This window comes from Bicyclus anynana, chromosome 10, assembly GCF_947172395.1.
Source record: "Bicyclus anynana chromosome 10, ilBicAnyn1.1, whole genome shotgun sequence".
NCBI classification, from domain to species: Eukaryota; Metazoa; Arthropoda; class Insecta; order Lepidoptera; family Nymphalidae; genus Bicyclus; species Bicyclus anynana.
In genome coordinates, this window is record NC_069092.1 from 3,184,621 (window position 1) to 3,209,791 (window position 25,171).

At 34.5% G+C, this 25,171-nt stretch overlaps 1 protein-coding gene across 31 annotated transcripts in view; it reads right to left on the minus strand.

The window, feature by feature from the left end:
• The window catches only part of LOC112049969 (protein tramtrack, beta isoform), a 536,667-nt gene that overhangs the window by 234,581 nt on the left and 276,915 nt on the right, over positions 1-25,171 (minus strand). The window contains exon 5 of one of the 31 annotated variants that reach the window (XM_052884063.1): positions 7,572-7,826. The exons of 29 other annotated variants lie outside the window; for them this stretch is intronic. In XM_052884063.1, the coding sequence (XP_052740023.1) occupies positions 7,585-7,826 (242 nt within the window). In that variant the 3' untranslated portion in view covers positions 7,572-7,584. Of the gene's footprint in view, positions 1-7,571; positions 7,827-10,074; positions 10,403-25,171 lie in introns of those variants that run through there. One more of the 31 variants, XM_052884062.1, reaches the window with a different exon arrangement.

Sequence of the window (25,171 nt, forward strand, 5' to 3'; positions counted from 1 at the left end):
TTTTACGCGCGTATCTTGTATGATGTTATGTTCTTTATTACCTCAGATTATCTTCCAAACCGCTGAACGGATTTACGTCATTAAGATATCGTTAGATTTGTCTGAATAATCCAAGTGTTCCTAGATTGGTAAAGTTATTTTTTATGTAAAAAATTGTCATATTTTTTTAGATATTACCGATATTGCCGTTCCCTTTAATTAATCGGAAAAGACTGTGGATACGACAATAGTCCAGCGGATGAGAATCGAACTCACGACCGCTCTACGTGAGTCCGGTCGTTTTACCGTGGAGCTACCAAGGTTAATTTACTGAGGTTAAACATTTCATCATCAACATAGTTCAAAGCCGATGGACATTGGGATCCCAAGGTGCTAAAATGGGGACCCCGCACTAGAAAGCGCAGTGTCGGTCGACACCCCACCAGGTGGACTGACGACTATGAAATCTGTCTATTTTTTATATTAGTAAATAAAACGATACAACAAAACTTCACAATAAATTTAATTTTTAATATTTTATTTTATTTTTATTTATTTATTAATTACTACAAAACTAGATTTCGTCATCAACCTATATTCGGCTCACTGCTGAGCTCGAGTCTCCTCCCAGAATGAGAGGGGTTAGGCCAATAGTCCACCACGCTGGCCCAATGCGGATTGGCAGACTTCACACACGCAGAGAATTGAAGATAATTCTCTGGTATGCAGGTTTCCTCACGATGTTTTCCTTCACCGATTGAGACACGTGATATTTAATTTCTTAAAATGCACACAACTGAAAAGTTGAAGGTGCATGCCCCGGACCGGATTCGAACCCACACCCTCCGGAATTGGAGGCAGAGGTCATATCCACTCCATCTATCACGGCTATCACGGCTCTTACAAGTACTACAACTTTTTTAAACTAAATCTAAGACAATTTATTATAAGACTCTATTTAACGACCACTGTCTATAACACCGAAAAATGCCCAGTCTCATAAGTGTCGTTATATAGGGTTTACACTGTATGGATTTTCACATTCTTATATATGAGCCATCAGAAACTTGATACAATGTAGGTGGGTCGTGGTTATGGTTTCCTCGCAAAAACTTCAACACGTTGTTTTCGTCGAGATGCGCCAAAGTCCGGCACCCTCTTCTGTACAAAGAGCAGCACCAACTGCTTCCGTATTTGGTTTTCCGTCGATGCACAGAGAATGTATACCCATCTATGAATAATATTTCTTTGTTGCGAACTGTGATGATTTTACATCCTGAAAACGAAATAATTAAAGTCATTCTAATCAACGCTTCCGAATCGAAGGCAGAGATCATATCCACTAGGCTACTGTAATGCACACACACTGGTGATTTACTTAATCACTAATTTGTTCACTCAAGTAATTACTTTCACTTAATTGTGTACTGTAGTACCGTATACTGAACCCGACTGTACTGTCTCGAGAGGCTTGTATTTATAGACTAGTCAATGCAATAGTTGGTATACTGACATCGTGTTCGTCACGTGTCACAGACTGTATCCGGCTGTCAGAATATTGGCTTCCGGTAACAATACTGAATACTTTCATGTCAACAGTCTGTAGGCTGTTGATATGTAGTCCTAAATACTACAGCTACCACGGCTCTAAATTTAAAGTATACGCACTCTGCCACAAAACTTAACGGTAGAGCTTTTTTTTTTATTTTATCTACAAGTTCCCCTTGACACATTCTCAGCTGCTGGAAAGTGATGATGCAGTCTAAAATGGAAGCAGGCTAATTTGTTAGGAGTAGGATGAAAATTCATACCTTTTCGGTTTCTACACGACATTGAACCGGATCGTCTTTGCGGCTTGGGTGGTAAATAAGCGGCCAAAGCGTCCCATAGCCAGATCTCAACCAATTATGAAAACCTCAATCGGCCCAGCCGGGGATCGAACCCAGGACTTCCGTCTTGTAAATCGCGCACATCACTGCACCACGGAGGCCGTCAAAATGACGTGTGTTTTAACAAATCAATGTACTTAAAAAGAAATTGCACTCTTTTAAATCCTTGAACCGCAGTCCATACTCTTTATAAAACCCAAAAATAACTGTCTTGATTTATCTTGAACTATTTGAATAGTGTAAGGAAAGTTGTAAGAAAAAACAGGACAGCCAAAAAAATCACAAAAAAACAACCAAAATTGATGGTACTTTATTCGAATTGCCACTTCAGTAATTAGGTAATCAAAACCATTGGGTCAATTACTTTATAATTTTTTTTATAACATTAACGTATTCTAATATATGAACCGTTTGGAATTCGATACAAGCTAGGTGGATCGTGATTATGGATTCCACGCAAAAGCTTCAATTCGTTATGACTGTCGAGATGGGCAATAGTTCGACAACCTTTTCTTCTGTAGAAAGAGCAACGCCAACTGCTTCCGACGTTAGCTTTCAGCCGTAGCACGGAGAACGTATACCCGTCTATGTATAATGATTTTTTATTCTCAAGTTTGATGATTTTACACCCTGAAATTTTTCCTCTACTTTAGTCATCAACCCATATTCGGCTCATTGCTGAGCTCAAGTCTCCTCTCAGAATGAGAGGGGTTAGGCCAATAGTCCACCACGCTGGCCCAATGCGGATTGGCAGACTTCACACACGCAGAGAATTAAGATAATTCTCTGGTATGCAGGTTTCCTCACGAAGTTTTCCTTCACCGATTGAGACACGTGATATTTAATTCAACTGAAAAGTTGGAGGTGCATGCCCCGGACCAGATTCGAACCCACGCCTTCCGGAATCGGAGGCAGAAGTCATATCCACTGGGCTATCACGGCTCTCTACTTTACAAAATGTTAATTAATAAAAAATAAAAAATAAGTACTTAACCAGGTGAACTGACGACATCAAGCGAGTCGCAGGGATTCGCTGGATGCAGGTGGCTCAGTATCGTGATGTTTGGAAGTCCCTACAAAAGGCCTATGTCCTGCAGTAGACGTCCATCGGCTGATATGATAATGATGATGATGAAGTACTTAACAAAATATTGCATTAGGTAATATTTAATTTATAAAACAAGTAGTAGTAATAAATAAAAATAAGTAAGTTAAAGAGACAATTTCTCATACGATTTGTGGTACAAAATGACAGAAAAATTAAACAATAGAAAAAGAAACACAATTTCAGTTGAAATAATAAAAAAAAACATGAATTTTCAATATATCAAAATCAAGCACTTCTTAATACGTCAATATGACGGGATATTATAATCTTCGTAAAATCAATCGATGTCTTTAAATCTTAATAAAATCTAAAAATTAGTTTTATTTTATCAGGGTAGTTTAAAAAATATTGCAAAAATATAACATCCATAATTTCCCAACACGTATTTCTTTAAGGAAATTGCCACTTATTAGGTGATCAATAACTTTGTAGTAAAAAAATATATATATAAAATTGTAGTCATTTGAATATTACCGCTGTCTAATATAAAAGTATGATCCATCCGAAGCTTGATACAAGCTAGGTGCCTCGTGATTGTGGTTTCCCCGCAAAAACATCAGCTCGTTATGTTCATCCAGATGCGCCATAGTCCTGCACCCTCTATCGTACATCGAGCATCGCCAACTGCTCCTGTAGTTAGTTTTCCGTCGATGCACGGAGAATGTATACCCATTTATTAATAATTTTTCTTTTTTTCTTAGTTGGATGAACTTAAAGCCTATAAAAAAATATTTAATACATAAAATCAAACAATACCTGGCATTAAAAATAATGACTTTAGTGTAATTATCAAAATAAACAACAGAGACTGAAACAGGATTCCAGTTAAAATTAATTATAAAATACTCTCAATGCCTCAATATTAAGGAGTTAATACCTACGTCAATATGATGGGATATTTAATTCCAAAAATATTAATTGATTTTATTTTCTCTTATTAAATAAAGAGCTAGTAAAAAAAATCAACATCCAATAATTCACTATAATTTAAGTACGTACTTTTGTATGAAAATTGCCACTAAGCAGCGTCGTATCTGCCCCTGTATTAACGATCATCAAAAAAAAAAGTGTCACTAGCCTGTTGAGAGTAAGATGTCCTTCAATAGATCATTAAATATAAACGATGATTGTGATAATGACATCTGATGAATAAGTTCTCATTTATTGATAAAAAACAATTATTTATATATAAGTGTTCAATAGTAACAGTCAATGTTAGAGGAAATTATAATCTTCTTAAAATTATCTGCAGTGCTCCAAACTAGATACAACTAAAAAAAATGGTCTAGGATATCGGTACCGGATTAACATCCCACATTAAAGCAGCGTGCTCCAATAGATTGAATTGAAAGAAGATTGTGTTCTACAGTCCATTGTAAGTCAATCTATTTATCTAAAATTTAAAAGATTTTTAATATTGATATGGTTACTTTAAGATGTTGTTGGGTTAGCTAATTACGTAATAGCTTGAAACAGAAGATCCCTTAATACGGACAGAATAAAGTAATCGACATGGATCTCACAACTTTTTGCGGTAGGATTACTGATTGCGAGAATTGCTACATTTTACAAGTGTTGTTTTTTATGGCATCGATGTGACATGAATTTCTAATCCTCCTAAAATAAATCGCAATCCGTTATATGCGATATTATGCAAAAACATATTGTTTTTATTATTTAAAAAGTCAGTAAATTGTAATAAAACAACAAGTTTACAATAAAGATGTGATAAGAAAATTAGCGCAGTCTAGTATATGACCCATTTGAATATTGATACAAGCTAGGTGGTTTGTGATTGTGGTTTCCTAGCAAAAACTTCAACTCGTCATGGTGGTCGAGGTGCGCTAGAGTTCTGCATCCTTTACTGTACATTGAGCAACGCCAATTACTTCCGTTTTTAGTTTTCGGTCGAAGCACGGTGAATCTATATCCATTTATGTATAATATTTTCTTTTTTTTACCCAATGCGATGACTTTACATTCTGAAAGATTTTTCATTTATATTAATTACAAAATTATAAACCGTATACTTGGCAGATTTGCAGACCATATTAAAGCAGCATGCTCCAATAGATTGAATTTAGAGATTGTATCCTTCAGTGGATCATTAAATATTAGATGATTCTAATAATTACTTTTGATAAATAAGTTCTCATTTATTGATAAAAAGTAATTATGTACAGTATATAGTAGTATAGTAACAGTCAATGTCAAAGGAAATTATAATCTTAAAATGAATTGCAGTGCGTCAAACTAGATACAACCAAAAAAAAAATTTTGTTATAGTAGAAAATGGTTGGCATTGATTGAAAAAAAAAAATTATATTAAAAAAAAATGTTAAGACAAAATTAACGCAATCTAACATAAGAACCATTCGCAAGTCGATACAAGTTAGGTGAATCGTGATTGTGTTGTCCTCGCAAAAGCTTCAACTCGTTATATTCGTCGAGATGCGCTAAAGTTCTGCACCCTCTACCGTACATAGAGCAAACACCAAATGCTTCCGTAATCATTTTTCTGTCGATGCACGTTGAATGTGTACCCATCTATGTATAAAGTTTCTTTGTTACCGAGCTTGATGATTTTCCATTCTGAAAGTTTTGTTTTATATATTAATATATTTTTTTAAAGAGCACTGCAGCAGCGTGCCTCTTTCTTAAGCTAGTCGCACACACACAATATGAACTGTATTGACAATAATTTTGTGTGTAATATAATTAACAGTATACCTAATGTTTGTGTGTGGAGGACTTAAAGGTGACTGGAGGCTCTACAACGAGCCAATAAAATAGGCTGATCATCATGGTGATAAGTTTTAAATAAATATTTTAACTGCAAGTAAAGTGTGTTAGTATTGATAGAAGATGAGTAACGTATGAGAAACACCTGTGTTCACGTGACTTGCTTTTTAAGTATTAGGAAAAAAAAGTAAGTAAATAAGGGCAATCTTTTAGATATTAAATAAGCTTGTGTTATGGGTGCTAAGATAGTTGATATTATAATATTAATATACAATTATATACTACCTATAAATACTTATATAATGTATAAATACACTCAGACACTGGAAAACACCCATGTTCATCGCACAAATATTTTCCAGTTGTGGGAATCGAACCCACGGCCGTGGGTGCAGAAAGCAGGGTCACTACCCACTGCGCCACGCGGCCGTCAAAATACCATACTTATGATAATACCATACTTGTATAACGCGAATAACAGCGATACTCCTTAACAAGAGATATGACCACATCGATTGTTAATAAAGCAACAAGTTTATAATCAAAATGTAGTGATAAAATTATCGTAGTTTAATAATATACGAATAAGATCCATCGGAAGCTTGATACAAGCTAGGTGGCTCATGATTATGATTTCCTCGCAAAAGTTCCATTCGGTTATGTTCGTCGAGATGCACTAGAGTCCTGCAACCTCTATTGTACATAGAGCAACACCAAACACTTCCGCAGTTGGTTTTCCGTCGACGCACGGAGAATGTATACCCATCCATGTATAATATTTCTTTCTTACGAAGCTTTATAAACTTACAGCCTGAAAGATTTTTTTAATAGATACGATTAATTATCCCTATTTTTATTCGTTATAAATTCACATCAATGTCTTAAGATGCAAGCACTAGGATGGCACCGGATTATCAACCCGCGTTAAAGCAGCATGCTCCAATAGATTGAATTGAAAGAAGGTCGTGTCCTTTAGTGGATCATTGTAAGATAGTTATGAATAATTTAGATAATAAAAGTCAATGTGACAAGAATTTTAATCTTCTTAAAATAAATAGCAGTACATCAAGCGTGATATTATGCAAACACATATTATTGTTGTTATTAAAGACGGTTAAACGGTAGAATTATAATATTATATTAATTTTAAAAAAATACCGCAAAAAATATCTGTAATTAGTAATAAAACAACAAGTTTACAATAAAATGTAGTAAGATTTAGCGCATTCGAATATATGACCCATTTGCAGCTCGATACAAGTTAGGTGGCTCGTGATTGTGGTCTCCTCGCAAATAGTTCAACTCGTTATGGACGTCAAGATGCGCTAGAGTTCTGCATCCTTTACCGTACATTGAGCAACGCCAACTGCTTCCCTTGTTAGTTTTCGGTCGAAGCACGGTGAATGTATACCCATCAATGTATAATATTTTTTTGTTGCCCATTTTGATGATTTTAAGTTCTGAAAGATTAGATTAGAAAATAATTAGAGTAATTAAACTAGGAAGTAATTTAACAAGACAAAGAAAAGAAAAGAGAAAAATAAACACATTTACAGTATCACAGTTTGCATATTATAAATATAATCAAGCAGTACATTTGGCGGATTTAGAGCCAGCATCAAAGCATCGTGCTTCAATGGAATGATTTGAGAAAAGGGTTGTGTCCTTCAGTGAATCATTAAAAAGATGACGTGGTTATAGACTTTTGAACCTCTCCAAAAAATTGCTCTTTTATTGATGAAAATTAATCGCAGACCGTTAAACCGTTAACCGTTGTTGTTATTAAAGAAAAATGGCAGAATTATACTATTATATTAGTATTAAATAATGGTAATTTGTAATAAAACAACAAGTTTACAAAAAGAATTAGCGCAGTCTAATATATGACCCATTTGCAGCTCTATACAAGCTAGGTGGCACGTGATTGTGGTCTCCTCGCAAATACTTCAACTCGTCATGGTCGTCAAGATGCGCTAGAGTTCTGCACCCTCTACTGTACATTGAGCAACGCCAACTGCTTCCGTTGTGAGTTTTTTGTCGGAGCACGGTGAATGTATATCCATCTATATATAATATTTTTTTGTTACCCATTTTGATGATTTTAGATTCTGAAAGATTTTTCATCTACTTTAGAAAATATGTAAAATAAGAAAATATTTTGAGTAATTAAACTAGAAAATAATTTAACAAGACAAAAATAAGAAAAGACAATAAAACACAATTTTCAGTATAACAGTTTACATATTATAATAAACAACCCTCAATACTTTGTTGTTCGTGCTATTAAGCTATGGAATGCACTCCCAGTCGACATTCGGAAATCCAAATCCCTTGACATGTTTAAAAAATCCGTTAAGACATATTATCTTAGTCACTAGTTACATATTTTATTTTATTAGAATATTTATCATACGACATAATGATATATTATATATATTAGTTTATTTTATGATATTTATAATTATTATATAATTTGTGTATTATGGTTTATGTATTAGTGTGTAGTTATTTGTATGTATGTATATGTACAATATTATTACGTACACACCACCTACAGTTGTCCTAATAAGTTCCTAAGCCTAAGGTTGCCTGGAAGAGATCGCTACTAAGCGATAAGGCCGCCTTTTGTATTCTACTTTTTCTTGTGTTTCTGTTTTGCTTGTTTTCTTTTATTTTTGTGGTGTACAAATAAAGAGTATTAAAGAAATAAAATAAATAAATACCTCAAAATCAAGCAGTACACTTGGCGGATTTAGAGCCAGCATTAAAGCAACGTGCTTCAATATAATGATTTAAGAAAAGGATTGTGTCCTTCAGTGACTCATTAAATTTAAGATGACTTGGTTATAGATTTTTGAACCTCTCCAAATAAGTAATTGCTCTTTTATAATAAGTAATTGCTTTTTTATTGACGAAAACCATACAATATTGTGTACAATAGTAATAGTAAAAGTCAATGTGACAGGATATTCTTATCTTCCTATAATGATTTGAAGTTAATTAAACTAAATACAAAACGAAATAAAATATTTTTATTGTAGAAAATGTAATATGGGTCCAACAAGGTTATTCCATTTCATTATTTTAGTAAAGTGTCTCAATAAAATCTAAATAAAAATATTGATTTATTTTTTCCTATAAAGAGTTGGTTGATTGTGTAAAAAATCAATGTTGTATAACATAAAAAAATATGGGAACTGCCATATTTTTTTTTTTTTAAGAAAAAGAATATTTGCCATATGTATTAAATATGATCAATATTCCCATTCCCCTCCAACTAGTCGGGAAAGACTGTGCTAGGAGTGGGTACGACAATAGACCAACGGGGCGGGGATCGAACCACCACCCCTCGGTGATGAGTCCGATCGCTCTTACCGTTGAGCTATTGAAGCTTAATTACATTAGAGGCATTCCAGTAATTAGATGCTTAGTCAATAATAATGTAAAGGTAGCTTTTTAGAAGGTACAAAATCAGCGTAGCCTAATATACGACCCATCCGAAGCTCGGTATAATTTAGGTGGATCATGATTGTGTTGCCCTCGCAAAAGCTGCAACTCGTTATGTTCGTCGAGATGTGCTAGTGTCCTGCATCCTCTCCCGTACATGGAGCAACACCAAATGCTTCCGTAATCAGTTTTCCGTCGATGCACGGCGAATGTATACCCATCAATGTATAAAGTTTCTTTATTACGAAGTTTGATGAATTTAGTATCTGAAAGATTTTTTATTAATAAAATTATGGCTCAAATTTACTTTAGTAGCTATGTTAAGAAAATAAACAACAGCGAAAGAAACACAATCTCAGAATCGCAGTTTACATTATAAACTACCTCCAATGCCTTAAGGTCATGAAGTACTATTGGCTGATTGACGACAGTCCGCAATAAACCAGCGTACTCCAATAGATTGAATTGAGAAAAGGACTAGTCCTTCAGTGGATCATTAAACATAACGTGATGATTGATGGTGATATTCTAAAGAAACACAATCTCAGAATCGCAGTTTACATTATAAACTACCTCCATCGCCTTAAGATCAGGCAGTACAATTGGCTGATTTACAGTCCGCAATAAACCAGCGTACTCCAATAGACTGAATTGAGAAAAGGACTGGTCCTTCAGTGGAACAATAAATATAACATGATGGTGATATTCCTTTCCAGATAATTTTGAAGAAACCATACGAAATCCTGAACAGTAGTTAATAATAAATTTAATGAAACAGATAATTCTAATCTTTTTAAAATGAATCGTATTCCCTGAAACTCAATAAAATCCAATTGTTTTACATATATCATTTTTATTGTTTTATTTTTTTATAATATAGAGTGGAAACAAAGAAACAGCCAACGAATAGAAATTTGTAATTTTAATGGGAATCGTCACTTCATTAAATAGGTAGTCATTTAATTTACGAATGTAACAAAAACGTGCTCACAAGATTAGCGTACTCTAATAAAAGTCCCATCTGACACTTGATACAATTTAGGTGGATCGTGATTGTGCTTTCCTCGAAAAAGTTTCAACTCGTTATTTTCGTCGAGATGCGCCAGAGTCCTGCACCCTCGCCCGTACATTGAGCAGTACCAAATGCTTCCGTAGTTGGCTTTCCGGCGATGCACGGCGAATGTGTACCCACCTATGTAAAGCAGTGTTTTTTTACCGAGCTGGATGATTTTCCATTCTGAAATATAAAATATTTATCAACCCATATTCGGCTCACTGCTGAGCTCGAGTCTCCTCTCAGTATGAGAGAGAGAAAAGTTCTTAGTTTTATATAAAAAAAAATTGCTGAAAGTTTTCGCTTCATGTATTAATTAATACCTATTAACACCTTTAAAGCGGCATGGAATTTTCTATTATCATTATGGCGGTACCGGACGTTTTACAACCTGTAACGCTTTAGAAACTAAAAAACCTGATTTTTGCTTTAAATCCAATTATTTATGGATTTTTTTGCTTTAAATACCATAAATGTTGAATTTATTGACATAAATCTAAAGGCGTACGTAAACAGCCCATTCAGTTTTGAATATATAGCAATAATGAAATACAGGGTTTTACGCATCTGGTACCACACTGAATAAGGGAAGAGTTGTGCATATTTTAGGGATGTAAAGTAATAATTAAATTTTAATGCAGGTAAAAACTTTCACAATTTAATGTTTCTCATTAAAACAGCCCAAACAAAAGATTCTCTTACATGCAATACATTCTGTAATGACTTTTTTTACTTTTCTGTCGGCTTCGCGACTATTTAAAAAGGTCCGGAGCTTCTGATAGCATCCAACACAATTCTTCTTCTTTGAACCCCTCACCAGATGATGCGTTTTAGCTTTTGATACCGGTTCTGAAACGATAACTTTATTATGAAAAATTTTGCATGGTGTTGTGTATGGAACGTGTAGTCTAGTGTGCGTGCTTTGAATTTGTATAGGTATGTTTGTATATTAGTTTGTGTATGTATGTCACATTTTAAACTAGACACGTTAAGGTTAATACTACCCTTCGGCAGGGTATTTACTATGTGCTATAGCGACATTTGAAAACAGTGTAGACCAAACGATGATACTAAAATCACCAGCGAACACTTCGTAAAATGTAATAAATATAAAATGAAAAAAAAAAACAAAAACACAACTCTGACATAAATTTTGTATGTCAGGGTTGTGTTTTTGTTTTTTATAATGCAAGTTAGTCATAGGTATGTTCATATCAAGTTATGGTTAATATCTTCCAAACACCGTCGGATCCGAAGTACATCGAACATATGGTAAGTAGGTAAGATTACATACTTATATCTATCTCACGGCGTTAAAAGACTTAATAATTGGTAAAGGTATTACATTCCATTACTATAACAACAACATTTGCAATTTCAGACATGCGTCTTTACAATAGCATAATCATTTTAGATTGGACAATTTCCAATTAGTGGAGCAAGCGTATGGGGTACCTGAGAGCGCGATTTGAAGGTTTGATAAAAGGAAAATACTGTTTGAACTTTGGAATTTCACATTAAGACCACAGCCGGCGTTAGGTAGAGGACGAACTGGGAGATGCGAAAACTCGCTGCACGGTGCTGGTGTCGCCTCATATGTGTTCCGTTTAATGCATACAAAACATATTCATACGAGTACAACAGGTTACGTATATTTTGAAGAACATTATTATTTTATTTATATTAACTATTTTTATACTTATTTATTTTTATCCTAAGCTAATTTATTACATAATATGTTACAGGTGCTATGTCGGCAACATCTTCCTTTTAAATAGCTCAGTGCAGTGTTAATGAAATACAAAAAAAGCCAGAAAACATATCTTGAAATAAGTAGGTGCTCACAAATCCGATAATTGTAATCCTTGTCTTTAGATTGCTTGAAACAACACAATAATATTGAAATTAACAGAAGAATAGGTAGGTACCTAAAAATATACTAACTTATATTTACAGATGGTAAACAGAATTATTTAACGGGACAACTTAACGATTTTACGACAAATTTATGATCTCCAAAAACAGGAAGTATGTCCTAATGATGCAAGATAATAGTAATAATTTCAAACGACTTGGCCGGTTTTTTATAATAACACAGATAACAATTTCAATATAGATAGGTAGGAAAAAATAATTAGTTAAATAGTATTAAAGACTTATCTGTCTCTGATTAATTAATCCATCATCACTGTCGTAGTTCAAATCAATTTTTTGTGACACTTTCCCTTCGCCCTCGACGCCATGTTGTCAACGACGCGTGCGTTTCGTCGAATACGATCACAATACTGGCCGCGCGGAGCTAGCGTGGGGTGCGGTACAAGGTGCGCGGGGTACAAGATATATTTGATCTGGCCCCGCACTGTGATTAAAACTCTATTTCTTCAGTGCGCTACCAGATCTAAAAAATCTGGTATTAAGGTAGGTACACCATTGGACTCTAAAATAATTGTATATCTTAGATATACATCCATCTCTTTCGTCCACCGAACCAAATTAAAGTTATGTCTTTCGCAAGACAGAGATGTCTATACTTTTCTTAATCACACCAGGTCTTTTTGAGCTGGTTTCGCACTCAACATGTTAAGATAAGTACCTATTGTTTGTGTGCGTAAGACCTTGTAGAAGACTGGGGGCCTGAGGTATTTAATAAACCAATAAAATATGCTGTACAGCAAGGTGATAAGTTTTGAATAAAGATTTAAACTGCATGTAAAGTGTCTAATTGTTGACTGCGAGTAACGTATGAGAAACGCCCGTTTATACGCGCGTATAAACAGGCGTATATATACATATTTATTTCCAAAACTTTATTATCATCGTCATCATCATCATATAAGCCGATGGACATCCACTACAGGACATAGGCCTTTCCAAACATCAAGATACTGAACCGCCTGCGAATCCCTGCAACTCGCTTGATATCACCAGTTCAACTGGTGGGGATCGACCAACAGCTGCGCTTTGTAGTGTGGGGTTGCTATACCAGCACCTTGGGACCCCATCGTCCATCAGCTCTTCGAACTATACATATAAAACTTTATAATTAAACACAATAAAAGACATTAGACACATGAAATTATTTGTTTAATATAAAAATATACGTAACATTAAATATATACTTAATTGTATTTCAAAATATTTTTGTATAGTTTTCACCTAATGGCATAACCAACTTTATACAGTTAGTCCACTTGTATAAAAGAATTGCTAACAGCCAGTTTCTTCATGTAAAGCTAAAGTAAGAGTAAAAGTAGTAAGTAGTAAAGAAGACCTTATTTTTCAGTGAATAAGACCGTCACTTTTGATTTATGACGTTGCTTTGACTGTTACTTGCTATGAAGAAACTGGTAGTAAGAATGGAAAAATCAAGGGAGATATGCAAGGACCGTAGCAAATAAGGACGTATGGGAAATGAGGCGTTGCGTGATGCTATACAAGTAAAGCTTTCATATTCATAATCGAAGGCAGAGGTCATATCCACTGGGCTATCACGTGAGTAGGTAGGTTGTTATGGAAAATCGTCCCGAACATCCTGTATAATATACCTCGGCAACTGCCGTGGTAAAGCATAGCATTTTTTATCAACTTATGCAATTACAATTTTTTATTTATTGTATTTATGCAGTAATTTTTTTCTTCAATAAAATAAAAAATAAAAAAAAATCTTCACGTTGAGCTGGAATTTAACTCTGGTTTAATAAATTTTGTCCAGTTGAATCTATATGATAACGTCGAAATGTGTTAACTTGACGCACGGCTTGTTAGGTTTATTTTCGGTACGGAATTTCTTGATTCGATCGCTGCGCTCAAAGCCCGCGATAAAAACTATGCAGAAACTTTAGAAAAACATTTAATGTATTAGTGCAAGGTTTCTCATAGTGTGGTACGCGAAACCCCTAGGTGTTCGCCATTCGACGGCAGGGGGTTCGCGACAAGATTTACGTAACTACGTCAGAATTAAGGTTAAAATTGTCCAAAATTACTCTTAACATTGAATCCATTTGCGACAAGAAACAAGCACACCCATCACATTAATATTACAAAGACATTTATTTTTGTACTTTATGCCTTATTTCTTTAACAGGGGTTCATGGAGCTGAAACTTTGAGAAACCCTGTATTAGTGCAACAATCTCACATAAGAACCACTAGCAGTTTGAACTAACTGTGGTGGATTATGGTTGTGTATTTCCTTCAAACTCTTCAATTCATTGTTATGGTCGAGATGTGCTATGGTCTTGCAGCCACGATGGTACTTGGAACAGTACCAGATGCTTCCGGATATTGTTTTGCGCTGTAACCTATACGTAAAACCATTAATACACAGAATCTGTTTCTTTCCCAGTAAAATCATTTTGATCTCTGAAAAACAAAGTAATTCAAAAATTAATACACTGTTTATACATGAATCCAGCTATACAACATTTTTAATAAATTACATACTAATCTCCATGGTGCTATACCTAATTACCTACACGTCACCAAAGATACAAGAATGCCAATTCGAAAAAAATCAATCAAGTGTAAAGGTAAAGTTACACATGCTAATTTCAAGCACCAAAGCATGCTACTATTGAGCAGTTGCTACTTATTAACATGTGCATCGCAACATTGCTAATAATGAGCATGCTTATTTCAAACTTGCTCAAGAATCAATAGTCGTGCGATTTATGAGCATGCTACTTGCTGCGCGGGTGGAAAGGGGCGTCCTTTTAGTGCGTCTGAACAGGTTTGCTTATTGAGTATGCTAGTCGATCAGCATTGCTATTCTGTATTCTCTTCACCTTCATCTCTCCCTGTCTAACACGATACTATAGACAGAGAGCGATAGATACAAATTAGCATGTGTAATTGGAATGTTTGCTTTGAGCATGTTTACTCAGGAGCATACTTAAAAATGGCATGCTTATTGCTAGCAAATGTAAACTGATGATAAGCATGCTCATATGGAGCATACTTAATAGCACATTTTTAACATGCTATTTTAGAGCATGTGTAACAGTACCTTAAGGCTCGAATTTAGCAACCAACATTTGACTGATATTGAAAAAAATCATAATTATCAGCTAATCGACGTCCATTGCTGATCATAGACCTCAGGGCACCACATATTAAAACCTTTTTTTACTACAATCTCACCTGATGGTAAGTGATGATGCAATGTAAGATGGAAGCGGGCTAACTTGTTAGGAGTAGATTGAAAATCCACACCCCTTTCGGTTTCTACACAACATTGTATCAGAACGCTAAATCGCCACGCCCTAAGCCTCCCACCAGCCAGACCTGGACCAGACGGGCTCGATCCCAGGCCCCCCGTCTTGTAAATCCACCGCGCATACCACTGCACTAAGGAGGCTGTGATGGTGATGACGCAGAGGTTATATTTTTTTGCAATGAAATTGGTGTTGCATAAAATAAATCTAGAATTTTAATATGTATGTATTTAAAGTGAACATTTAATGTACTTAATAAAAAACAACATGATGTTAAACAAAATTTAATAAAACAACACATAGGTACATTATCATTAAACACTTGTGTTATAAATAGTATTAGTGCTAATATTACGATATAATTAATAAAATCAAAAATAATAATAATAATATATCAATAACATAGACAATCCTATAATAGACATCAAAACAAAATAATACTTTATCAAATTTAATTTTCACTTGACTAATAAATATTTTTTTTTTTAATTACAAACATTTTTTAAAATTTTTGGTCGCAATTTTTTTCCGAAAACCGTAACACCAATTTCGAACATGAATAAAAGCTCCTTTGGTAACATTATTAAAATATTTTAATCGTTATATACCTACTGAATACATTATAAAAATATCAACACAACTAACTCTGTTATTGGAATGTTCTCAAGACTTACTTCTACTACATTCTACATACGTTAAATTTTATAAAAATATATTAGTTTCATTACATTATTTTATAGCGTACAGCTCATCAAATCGTAAGATTTGTATTTGCTATAAAGACTAGTGGTCGGCAAAACCAATTTAACCCTCAATAGTACCATGGGAAAGAAGCTGGACTCGGTGACGACACCGAGAGGTCGAGGTTCGATCCCCACCCGCTCGACGTATCGTGCCCACTCCTAACCTACCTACATAGTCTTTTTTAACTACTTAGAGAAAAACAGGAATGGTTATATTTAAAACATATAAATAAATATATATTTAGACAACACACGTCACTATTTAGCAAAGTAAGTAGCTTGTGTTATGGATACAAATATAATAAAAATTATAGCTTATTTCATCCTATATATTAATACTCCACAGAAATACTTATATAATATACCAGCAGACGCGGCGTTTTTTTCCCCGCTTTTTTTTTATTCTTTACAAGTTAACCCTTGAACTACAATCTCACCTGATGGTAAGTGATGATGCAATCTAAGATGGAAGCGGGCTAGCTTGTTAGGATAAGGATGAAAATCCACACCCCTTTTCGGTTTCTACACGACATCGTACCGGAACGCTAAATCGCTTGGCGGTACGTCTTTGCCGGTAGGGTGGTAACTAGCCACGGCCGAAGCCTCCCGCCAGCCAGACCTAGACCAATTCAGAAAATCTCAATCGGCCCAGCGGGGGATCGAACCCAGGACCTCCGTCTTGTAAATCCACTGCATACCACTGCGCCACGGAGGTCGTCGCTTTTGCCATTTCCTTAGGAATACGGCGATAAAATATCGTCTATAACACTCGGGGATAGTATAGTTTAACATTGAAAGAAATTCAAATCGGTTCAGTAGTTTCACAGTCTATCCAATGAAAACAAACAAACAACCAAATCTTTCCTCTTTATAATATTAGTATAGATAAATTCACCCAGACACTAGAAAACACTCGTGCAAACACTAACTAAAATAAGGTAGACATATGCATGTTTTAAAAGTAGGCATATTAAAGTCCCACGTGATGTGTGCCATAACCAATCTACTAGTGGTACATTGTAGTACACAATGTAATTCTATATTTAATGTCAATTTGAAATGAAGAAATTATGAAAAAGAGACAGACAGTTTAATCTGTGTTATAAAATTGTTAAAAAATAATGAGTAATTAAATAAATAATAATTAAAAGGCAGTGCTAAAAATAAGCTTTATATATAAATCTTAAAATTATAGTATATAATAATACTTTTGCTGTAAAAAACAGTACTAAAATCAGAGTAAAAGAAATAAAATACACAAGAATAGTAAATATTAGGCTCCATTCAAAAGAAGTTTGCCGACCACTGACAATATGATAATATCCTATCAAAGTCATATCAAACTCTACAGGACATTATGTAATTATATGTAGTATTTGAAAAACTACAATATAATTTTATCCGTCGATTAAGATGACATAACAAACAGAAGAAAACAATTTGGTATCTACATATATTTGGTATATATATGTTCAAATAAGCATATTGTTTTAAACGTCCTATTACATCCTAATTCACTTATTTCATTAAAATAAAATCTTATATTTATAAGTAATTATTAATTAATTAAATTACACTAAAAATATATTATATTAACTACTACAGTCGAGTTCTATTGGAACTCTACTTCAATATATTAGTACTCTTTTTAATTTCCCCACAAAAACTCTTTTTTACTTAAAATTTACGAAAACATATTTTTATAAAAGTTTCTAAGTGTCTGTATACATGCAGTACATTATAATTAGATACATATATATTTAATATGTATTTATGTACTTAACATTAACATCATTCTAACTTAACTTAATGTAATAAATGTTTATTATAATATTTCATAATAATTTATGAATAATAAAGATTTTTGAATTTAGCGAAATAGATTTAAAACATTTAATGTATATTATATTTATAATATAGTATCTAAATTATTGGGAGATGATCCCAAAATCACAGACATACCGTTCCCATTTTGTTTTTTATATTATCTATAAACATTATTCCCAATAGAACAATAAAGAGCCAATGATTATTTCGAATTAAATGCGCTTTTCCCGCTTGTCTCAATACTTTATCAAACGAACTACTTCTCAATGATAATATAAACCAAGAGACTGCGATATATATATATTTTTTTTATTCTCTAATTTTGATTGGTTCTCTTCTCTAACTTGTTTTAGTTCTTACGGATAACGTCGAGGCGGCAGTGTGGAATATCTCATTCGAACCGTTGTTGCTTCATTTAAAACGCGGAGAATTGAGCTGGGTTTTAGTGGGTTTTCAGGTCCTCTGGCCAGCGAGCCCTAAATATCCTCCAGAGGGTGCCGTGGAGTCTCTTCCGCAACACCTTCGGGAGGGATGCGTAAATGTGTTTCCCAGCGAGAAAAAAAGTCTGCGTTAGATTTAAGATTAAAAGTTTGTCAGTCTCCTACCATAGATAAGACAAGTAGCCAATGACGGAATTTGGACTGTGGTGGCTTTAGAAAATAACAAACTTCAAGAGAACCAGTCCCTCAATCGCACAAGTTGAAAGCGTATTTGTCTCTCGGTCTATAATGAAAGAGTTATTACAAAGTACTTATCTATCGTGTTAAGACAATTATAAACAATCAGAAACTGACACTCACAATAATGATTCTGTTGAAGATATATCAATATAAACATATAACATCATACTGATTGAATTACTCGTAATTCAAGAGCAAGGACACATTTGACTAATACATATTATACACAATTATACATATACATACAGACATCAATCGTCATATATAATATTAACTTGTATATCCAGCTAAGGCACACATCCTTAGCAATTTTGATTATCTATGTTTATAACTTTTTACTTTAGAATATTTTTTTTTTATTTAGAACATTATTTTATATAAACCATTCGAGATTCCAACAAAATAAACTTATAAATAAATTAACTCATTAAAACAAACCAAATGAGCTCAAATAGAACTGGCCTTTCTTCCTTTAAAGACTCCATCTACAGATCCTGGATATCATATAGCACCACAGATTATTTGGAAAGACAATGCAAATAGGCATATTATATTGTTTAAAGTTGTTAAGGCCATCTTTAACTCTGTTATTAGATCAGTTGCGTGGTACTGCAAGTATATTATTGCATTGTCGTCAAATATACACAAACTAGAAACCAATCGATCGTTAAGAGGTGGTTCTTATTTAAAGTCCGGCCACTCAGGGATTGCGTTTCTGACAGATCGTGATCGAATGGGCAATGTCATGAGAAAGAGAGACAAAAACAACGAGGCAATTGCAATTGAATAGGTATATTTGACCCATTCACACGACTTGTCACAAACGCAATCTTTGAGCGTACACACTAATAGGGCAACTTAAATAAAAACCTTGTAGACAACTTAAATCAAACATTGTAAAATAAAGATCCATCGATATCCGTCCGTAAAATAAGGAATATTATTATGCAATCTGAGTCTATGACTTCGGTAGTCATAACAAACCAGCATTTGAAATCATTAAACATGTCAAAGATTTCCAACGTAAAACTATTGTTTTTAATAGATGGTGATGACATCATTATCATTTGTATATCAACTTCTATACGTATAACAGTGAAAAGGCTAAGTCACACAAGGACAGTATCTCGGATGCGAGCAAGTTTCTCTGCTAGATATCAATCTTATCGTCAAGGACAAACAAATAATGGTTTAGCAATCGGAAGCAATAATCCACTCTTTAGTGTTTGCAGTCACCGCAGTTTTATAGAATCGTACGAGCTTCGCTTTTCATGGCGGTACAGATTATTTTTTTGGATTCTTGACCCAACGCATGCGATTCGCTATCAAGCATTGTTTGTAATAGTCGAAACATAAATGCGAAAATCTAACTATATCTAACAGTATCCCTACGTTAAAAAAATGTGTCAAAACACTTTTATTAAGCATAAGTTAATATATGATTAATGAGCTTCTCAATGGTTAAGATGCTTGGATGAAATTTAATCAGTTTAACACAAAAAGTAATAATAATAATAATTCATAAATGGTCATCAATAATGCTGATTATTATTTTAATAAACTAACTGTTTCGGAACTGGTAGTACAGACAGACAAACATAACATTTCAAAAGTGCTTGTGAAGTAAGCTTACTCGAAATAAACTGATTTCATTTGTATACGAATCTTCTATGTAGTGTAAACATGAGAGGTGATACATGTGAAGTGTGAAGTGAGACGCACAGGCGAAGTAAGTCTGTTTTCGATATTCGCTTCGATTGACCGACGAGGTTTTGTCATCCGAATTCTGTAAAGTTGTTCCAGTCCCATCTCTTTCGTACCAACGCAATGCAGATATAGCGGTATTTCCGGTTACGCCACCATTGGTTGAATTTTGTCTTTTTCTATTCATGAGATTATCTCGTTGGTCGCATGTTAGCGACAATGGGTCGCATATAAAGCCTACTGGTATGACTTAGCCTTGAATGTTTCTAAAACGTGGGAAATTTAACCATGTGAATGTAGTCCTGTTGTGGATACTACCACTCCGTCGATGGTCACCGCGGAAGCCTTGCACTTCAGCTTGTGCTTCTTGGAGCAAGTCCACCTAATCCTGTTGCCGATGAGTGAACGGGAGTGCCTGAAGAACTTGTGACCTCCGATGTATATGTTAGTTGATTCCCTGCACAGCCGGGCTCTTAATATTGCCTGTACTAACGCTGAAAAGGAAAATTGGGATATATTTCGGTTCTATAATCAACTATGATCTAAATAATGTTACCATAAAACGGTTTAATAGTAATATTTACAAGTTAATATACATATTAATTAAGTATAGTAATAGTGTAATTAAACTAAAAAAAATATTAGCTTATATTTTTTAATATCTCATATATGTTATTACTCGTAGTTTACATAGAATATGACATTTTAAGTACCTACTAACATTTTAACACCTAATTTTTAAATAATATTTTTCATTTTTTCAAATCATAATATTTCTTCATATCATAATGGCTAACTGTAGCGTATAAACAAAATTGAAAAGGGATAACATTAAACATTTTTTTTGCTATTATACATTGCATAATGAATTTCCGCAATATTACGAAACACATAATTCTCGAATAATGATCTAGCGAAACAAAGAAATACTAATATTAATCTATACTATCTATACTAATATTCTAAAGAGGTAAAGTTTGTTTATAGTAGTAAACAGTTGTAGAGGTTAATCTCAGGAACTACTGCACCGATTTAGAAAATTCTTTTACTACTAGAAAGCCACATTATTTATGAGTGTCATGCTATATTTTATCCCCATATTTTCATAAGAACGAAAACTACGCGGGTGAAACCGCAGGGCATTGGCTAGTAATTTAATATTCAAAAACATACTCGCATTAGTTAATCTATCTACGAGTATAGTCTGTGAGATTTTAGGGGTAATCTCTGCATTTACTAAGCCAATTTTGAAAATTTTACAAATAAAAAGTCACGTTATTTATGAGTGTCTTAGGCTATATTTTAGCCCCGTGCTGCTATGGTGGAACTACAGGGTGGAGCTGTTAGCTAGTTTTTGAATGTTTATTAATTTAGTTTAACTTTACGAAGCGTCCAGTCGATGTTATATGATATTGCGGTGGTTCGTGGTTGTGGTTCTCTTCTAAGAACCTGAGATTCCCTTGGGCGTCAGTGCGTGCCTTGGCCTGGCAGTTCTTACTCTTCTTCCTTGTACAATACCAAAACATTCGGCTATATTCGGAAAATGTAAAGCCGTTGATCATAAGCATACCTTTCTCCGAACGGCTCGGGATTCGAGTTACTAAAAATATTTACAAGAAGTTAGTGAAACACAAATCTTATGGAAAATCCAGAAAATGTTTACAGGAAGTTATTGAAACACAAATCTTATGGAAAATCCAGAAAAAAATATATTATATGTTTATAAACAAATTCAAGAATGTAAATATGTAATTATCACTCTCAAGTTGAGATTTTTTAGGTACCCATTTATTTTGTTAAAATTATCTGTTCGTATGAAATAAAAAAAGAATAACCAAAATTAATGAATATTTCACGTATTACGAATACATACTCTTAAAGAAATTTTAAGTTATCTTGTAAGTGTTTTCATCCCGACTTTCTTTTCAGTTATATTTATCTTCACTTCCTTAATGACACCACGTATTACTATTACTGATAAAATACATGTTACAAACAATCTAAAACACAAAATATAATATACAACTTTTATAATGAAACGAGAATAAAATTAAAATATATATATTTCATAACTTTTTACAATATAATATCTATGGCTATTCTACTTCATTAGACATAAGAAACAAATAATTATGTAGGATTCGCGAATGGATCCTACGCAATGATAGTGACAATCATACCCATTCTGTGGCCATCATGTTCATGGCGGACAAAGTGATACGATATAGCATAGCAATGCTCTTACTTATGGCAGGCGTCCACTGATCCGCATCGTAAGTATCGGACGCATCGCATCAAACAGATTTATAATTTTACGGTAAATAAAACCCGTTCAATACGACCCATACGGTGCGGATCAGTGGACTCACTTGTATGACTATCTATGCAAAGAATACTAAAATCAGTTTGATGTGATGCGTCCGATACGTACGATGCGGATCTGTGGATGCCTGGCATAAATTTACACCTTGCGTCCAGACGCTGTTTAGTATTTAACATCGAGAATAAAGTGTCTGTTGCTATAAGCAGCTTCACTGGACTCTTCATTCGCAGGAGGCGACAGAGAGTAGCGGGAAAAGTGGAAATGGCGACACATGAATTTGTCAATGAATACGTAAAGAAAGCTCTCTTTGAGCTTATATCGTCATTCCCCTTACCCCTGCAGGGACGAGGACCACGATGTTTGACATGCAGTGTAAATGATTAAAATAATATATAACAGTCTATTCAGGACGAATGCTTATATTATAATACATACCAGTCAAAGTAGGAGTTCACCTCTGAATGAAGATAATAGAGGGAAAAATTATCTTGTGGCTTTTTAAAATTGTCTCGAAGTTTCTTTCAAATTTGCATCTTAAGATATCCATCAATATTTATTTTAAAAACGTTTTCTTTTGTAAGCGTTTTTTAAGTTGAGTTGTCTTAAAGCTTAATAGATTCTGATACTCGTCCGGAAAGTACTACCGCCATGCTTATTTTTGCTACCAAGCAGCATTGCTGAATTCCGGTCTGAAAGGCACGATTGCCGCTATAATTACGGTCTCTTAGAGACTTAACACCTATGTCTCAGGTTGATGAACTTATTGGGCATGTTCTTTTCATGGTTGTAAGTGTTGCTCTGCTTAAACACGAAGGTTTTCCACTCAACATCAGGTGGGTCCGTCAATTACTACTATAAAAAACCATATACCTACTTACAAATGATATTCATAAAGCTTTCTTTAGACGAGAAGACAATAATATTTAATGACGCTATTGTGATAGTAAAATCCCAGAATACAGTTTTACACAAATTTCCAATTTATTATCCCTCACTCCGAGGATGATCCCCTTATTTGACTGGACTATTAGTTAATCTTAACAAATCGACCAGAAGCTGTCATATGGTACGTCGGTGGTTCGTGCGTGTGGTTCTCTTGCAAGAATCTGAGGTTCCCGTGCTGATCAGTGCGTGCCTTCGCCTGGCAGTTTCTGCTCTTCTTCCTCGTGCAGTACCAAAAGTCCTTGAAGTATTCGGAGTATGTGAAGCCATTGATCATGAGCATACCTTTCTTTGACCGGCTTGGTATTCTGTAAACTGAAGAATATAAAGTTATACTGCAGCTTATGATAATAAGAGACTTTAATGGACTGTAATGGCTAGACGTTTGTCGATGATTATTAAAGCTGCTGCTTGCTGAAACACATTTTTCTATAGACCTAAATTAACACGTGAGCCACGACATTTCTCGTGAAGAAAAATCGACCAATAGCACCGAATAGGTATTATCGCTTTCTCGTACATCCTATCGCAACAAAAGAGAGAGCTATATTTCCGGTTCGGCCGCTTATTCCTTATTTGGCATCACAAGATATGTCGTGGGTCCACGTGTTAAGCCTTGTAATGTAATATGTCCTATAAACTAAGCTGTAGCGTGTTCTAAAATATAGAGCAGCGCCATCTAGTACCACTGCACCTAAACACGCGTAATACATTAGTAGGGTAACTAAACCAATTAATAAAAACCCCAAGGCCAATGTCCGGTTCCAAACCCTCCCGGGGTTTGGAAGAGACCGGGGGAGCTAAATCCCCCGCGACACACCCGGGCAAGGAGGCATAGCCTCGAGGCCCGTACCCCCGCCCCATTCACACGGGTCGGAGAAGACCCACACGTCGTAGGGTAGCTATGAAGTTGGAACCGTGATCGCTTTGAAAAGCGACTTTAGGTAGCTTTAAGGGTTAAGAGACCCTCATTATAGCATCATGAGACATCATGTTCCCGGTTTCAAGGTCTTTTGGCATCATTCCGTTAGAGACCGTTGAAGTTTGATCTTTAACAGACTTCCGAAGGGCTACTGGATATAGTATGAAATAAAAATAATTAGTATTTTAATGATTATCTATTAAGTATACAATGATTTTACAATATCACGCGTCAGAGTACACAGTAAGCGGCCTGTAACTTGAACAATGCGCAGTTACACATATTCGGTGTTAGCAACATATGGTAAAATCAGTGGCGTAGCTAGGTAACCAAGAGCCCTGATGCAAATGAAAAATGGGGCTCCACTAGGTACAATGTAACCTGGTTAGGTTTTCTCCAGTAAAATATTAAACATACAATTTTTTTATTCAAATACGAATAAGTATATTAAATTTTTCGCAAAACCACGCTTAACAACAATCATAGTTGCGACTATGATCGCCATTTTGGGTCAAATTACTTGCCGCGATATATAATTATCTAGATTATTTTAACGCCAACGTATTGTGCGACATAAGTATTACAGTTCGTTTCATGTA